This window comes from Solanum tuberosum, unplaced genomic scaffold (assembly GCF_000226075.1).
Source record: "Solanum tuberosum cultivar DM 1-3 516 R44 unplaced genomic scaffold, SolTub_3.0 scf00443, whole genome shotgun sequence".
NCBI classification, from domain to species: Eukaryota; Viridiplantae; Streptophyta; class Magnoliopsida; order Solanales; family Solanaceae; genus Solanum; species Solanum tuberosum.
Genome location: NW_006239434.1, coordinates 115,103 through 119,079, shown reverse-complemented (window position 1 = coordinate 119,079; position 3,977 = coordinate 115,103). Strand labels below are relative to the sequence as shown.

Here is a 3,977-nt window from a genome sequence, read left to right as displayed (position 1 = left end):
AGACGCCGCCGCCGTAACCACCAGCACCACCATAGATTTGAAAGCCCTAATCCGGGATAACAGGCTCTTCTTCGACAAGTTGATTGACCTAATTCCTCCTCGATTCTACCTCCCTAAAGATGAACCCGATACCTGGTATCGAGGCCTTCCCAAAGCCGCCAAAGCTTCATTGAAGAAACAATCCAGGGAGAACCTCAAACTCGCCCGCCGCAACCGGCTTGACCCTGAGAAGAAAGAGCAATCCTCTACTGTCGGCCTTCTCGAACAATCCCTTCAGAAAAAGCAAAAAACTGATGAGGAAGGTGATTCCGGCGAGGACGATCATGGTGAACCTACGCCCATTAATTTGGAGGAAAACGATAACCCTAACAACGATAACTCCTCTGGTACTTACGAAGAATTGAGGCGAAGGCTACACAGAAAGATCGAAATGCTCCGTGGTAACCGGGGTGATGGCGAGAGTTCGGAGCGCAACAAATTTAATCAGCGCAAGAGGAGTGAAAAAGATGCATCTTTAGAGAAATCCGAGGGTAAGAAGAGAAAGAGGGGTGAAGACGACAATGGAGAAGATACTTCAATGGAAAAGGACATAGAGTTTGGGAAAGTTAAATTAGGAGACGACTATGACAAGAAAAAGAAGAAGAAAGTATCCAAACCTAAAGAGTTGGAAAGACTGAAGAGGCTGGAAGAGGTGAAGAGGGAGAATAAGACGCTGGCGGATAAGGAAGCATGGAAGGCAGCAGCAAACAAGGCAATGGGATTGAAGGTGTTTGATAACCCTAAGTTGTTGAAGGAGAGTCTGAAGAAGGATAAGAGAAAGAAAGAGAAGAGTTCTGAGAAGTGGAAGGAAAGAATTCAGACTACGGAGAAGATGAAGAATGAGCGTCAGCAGAAGAGAAGGGATAATATAGCTGGCAAAGTCAAGGAGAAGAAGATGAGGAAGATTGCCAAAAGGGAAAAGAAGCTCATGAGGCCGGGCTTTGAGGGGCGAAAGGAAGGCTACATTACTCAGAATAAAAGCTAAACTGGTCATGAACTCTTTCTTATGGCTTCTTATTTTGAATTTAGCTGCTCTTTCATTTGGAGAGAGTTTTGTGTTTGGTCTGAAATCTTTTGCTAATTCTGTGCTAGTCAAGTTTAAGCTTTTTTATTCAGTAGTAATATGTTGGCTCATTAGCCTATCCCAACTGGTTTGGGATTGAGCATTATTGATTTATAGTAACATGTTAGTTCATGATTTGTTTTCATGAAGTTAGCATGATAATATTTGCTTGTCACCCAAATATCATTAGTTTGATTTGAACATATTGTCTGCCAACATTTTTGTTTCTCAAACAGATGTGGAAATGGAACAAATATGAGATTGACTGTGGATCTTTTTGCTCTAGAACATATTTGGCATTGTCAGTAGCTCTTTTATGAATAAATATTTTACATGTAAAATCGACACATGTTCCTGATATTTCAATTAGCTACACCCTTGAGAGATATACCAACTTATACTCAAGTATCCATGACCTGATCTCATCAGTTTATTTCAGTGGTAGGTTGGTTCTTCGTGCTTTACTTGGAAAGCTTGTTTTCTTAAGCAAGTACGTTTATTTAAGAATCCTTTGAGAAGCTAAGCTTCTGCTTATATTAAGATTCTCGTTACTTCGTAGGGCTTGTGACTATTAGATGATATTGATAGTAACTTCAATGCTCAAATGTGACCACTGTTCTTGTAGTTAGTACCTACAAAGTAATTAAAATCGGAACGTGCAAAAAAAGGGGATAGTCTGGTGGAGCTTCAAGTGCAAAGTGCAATTAGGGCTTAGGGAAGAAAAATACCAAACAAATAAAAAAGTAGAAAATAGAAATGTATTGCACTTCATTAAAAATAAAATAAAATAGAAAGGTAATGCCAAAACTGTTAGTATAAATGCAAATAATAATTATTTGTTGAATATGGAAAATTTATAATTATGCTACATATATCAGATATGTTGTTCTGCTCTTGAAGATGTGAAGGTGCACACACCTTAGCAACTTGACGCCTAGTCGCCTACACTAAAGTGCCAGTTAAGCAAGGTGAAGTTATCAACCTGGGCTCACTGAGCTTTGTAACTTACACATGCTAAGGGCGTAATGTGTTTCCAAGGCACACCATATTATAATTGAAATCTCAGTATGCAGCCTTCACTAAAGTCCAGTTAAGCAAGGCGAAACTAACCTTCACTAAAGTGCCAGTTAAGCAAGGCGAAACTAACAACCTGGGCTCACCGAGCTTCATAGCTTACACGTGCTAAGCTATGTGTTTCCATGGCCACACCACAGTCATTGACACATTATAGTTGAAATTCCAGTATGCAGCCTTCAATGTTAAGTTAAACAAACAGGGATTTCATTGTAATGTAGTGAAGTTGTAGACGGATGCTGTTGACTGATTCATGATATCTTGCAAGTGTCTAGTCATGAATCAAGTATGTTAAGATAAATCCAGAGAGACAATACCATTGGATCAAAAAGAGATGATTTGTAGGTTAGATGAATAGGTTCTTGATTATTGTTGTGAAAGAAGAGCTCAAGCACCTAAGGTCTAAGGATGTCCTGATGGTCAATTCAGTCGGGATGAAAAAGGAGAACAAAGTCCAAATTCCAACATAGGCATTTTTTATTTTTTAGGTATTTTCTTCTTATTTGTCTAAGCTTTTGTGGCAAGTCACCCAAATACTTGTGTTGGTGAGCGGTAGCAGGTGCCCAAAAGTATAGTTGAGCGATACACAAGCTGGGCCGAGCATCACCTTTATAAAGAAAAGGAAAGCTTAAACCTTTTGATTGAATTGTAGTTCTACCTTTTATGCTTGTTCTATTCTTTCGGTTCATGCTTAGAGGATCAAACACAAATTCTCAACCTCATATTCTTCTTCATTGCTTATCCACTTCCCTATTTCCAATCTCTTTCCAATTCTCAAACTCTGAGTTTCACGCAGAAAATTCTCAATATGCTGCCGTATCAAATCTCCCACAAACTTCTGGGGTATAGCTAGCGAACTACTGCAATATTGCATCTAGTGCAGCAGCATAACTGCAAGTAGTAATAGTGAGCTGCAGAAACCGTCAAGCCATGGTAGGGCTTTAATTGCAAAGTGCAATTTAAAGGCGAGCTATTTTGTTTTTAGCTCTTTTTATGCAAGTATTTTAGTATGGTTGCTGTCTAATAAATGAAGCTTATGAACTGGTTGTTCATCCTTTGTGCAGTATATGGTGTTCAATTCTACTTGGAATTTGTTTTGTTTGGTCAGCAGGTTCAGTTGGATCCAATTGATCAGCCAAGAACAGAGATCTTTTATGCTTTCTCTGCTTTGTGCTTTAATAAGATGTTTTCTAACGCATAAAGGTGATAAATACATTGAAGGCTGTGATTGGTCCAAAGGGCGGGTCACAGACGGATTTCTCGGTTATCAAAAAAAAAAGAGGTGATAAATACATTGAAAATTAAGTGAAATAAATTAGATGAGGGGCATCCAATACTGTGAGTGAGTTCTTTCAGTCACATCCATGGTTGAGGTCTCTTTCCCTTTTTTGCACCTTCTCTTTCACATTCGCTAATATTGCCTAAACTGCAATATTCATGGAGTTCGATTATAGGACATTACTGCTCATATCTTTAGCCTGTGGAGTTATGTTCCAACTTCCTTTTTGATGGAGATCAATTAGCAATCCGATGAACTTCATTTTGTTTTATGCCTTAACTTTCTACATTGTTATGAACACTTCTTTACAGCTTTGCAGGATCTTGTGGCTTTCATAGCACCACTCCAGCCTCTTTATGTTTTCATTCTTATTTTATCATTGTGGTCCCTTGTGCCTGTATGCGCGAAGTTAGTTCTCACTTTCACTGGGGAATTTCTAGTAGTTCCTATCTCCGCAGCCCAGAACCTGTCCAAGTTCTTCTTGTCTTGCATCTGTTTACCTATTTTCCTGCTGGATCGCCC

At 39.2% G+C, this 3,977-nt stretch overlaps 1 protein-coding gene across 2 annotated transcripts in view; it reads left to right on the top strand.

The window, feature by feature from the left end:
* Positions 1-1,372, top strand: part of LOC102595193 (ribosomal RNA-processing protein 14-C-like) — a 1,771-nt gene extending 399 nt beyond the window's left edge. The window contains exon 2 of one of the 2 annotated variants that reach the window (XM_015304135.1): positions 1-1,372. In XM_015304135.1, the coding sequence (XP_015159621.1) occupies positions 1-1,024 (1,024 nt within the window). In that variant the 3' untranslated portion in view covers positions 1,025-1,372. The other variant, XM_006364757.2, reaches the window with a different exon arrangement.
* The last annotated feature ends 2,605 nt before the right edge of the window (positions 1,373-3,977 follow it).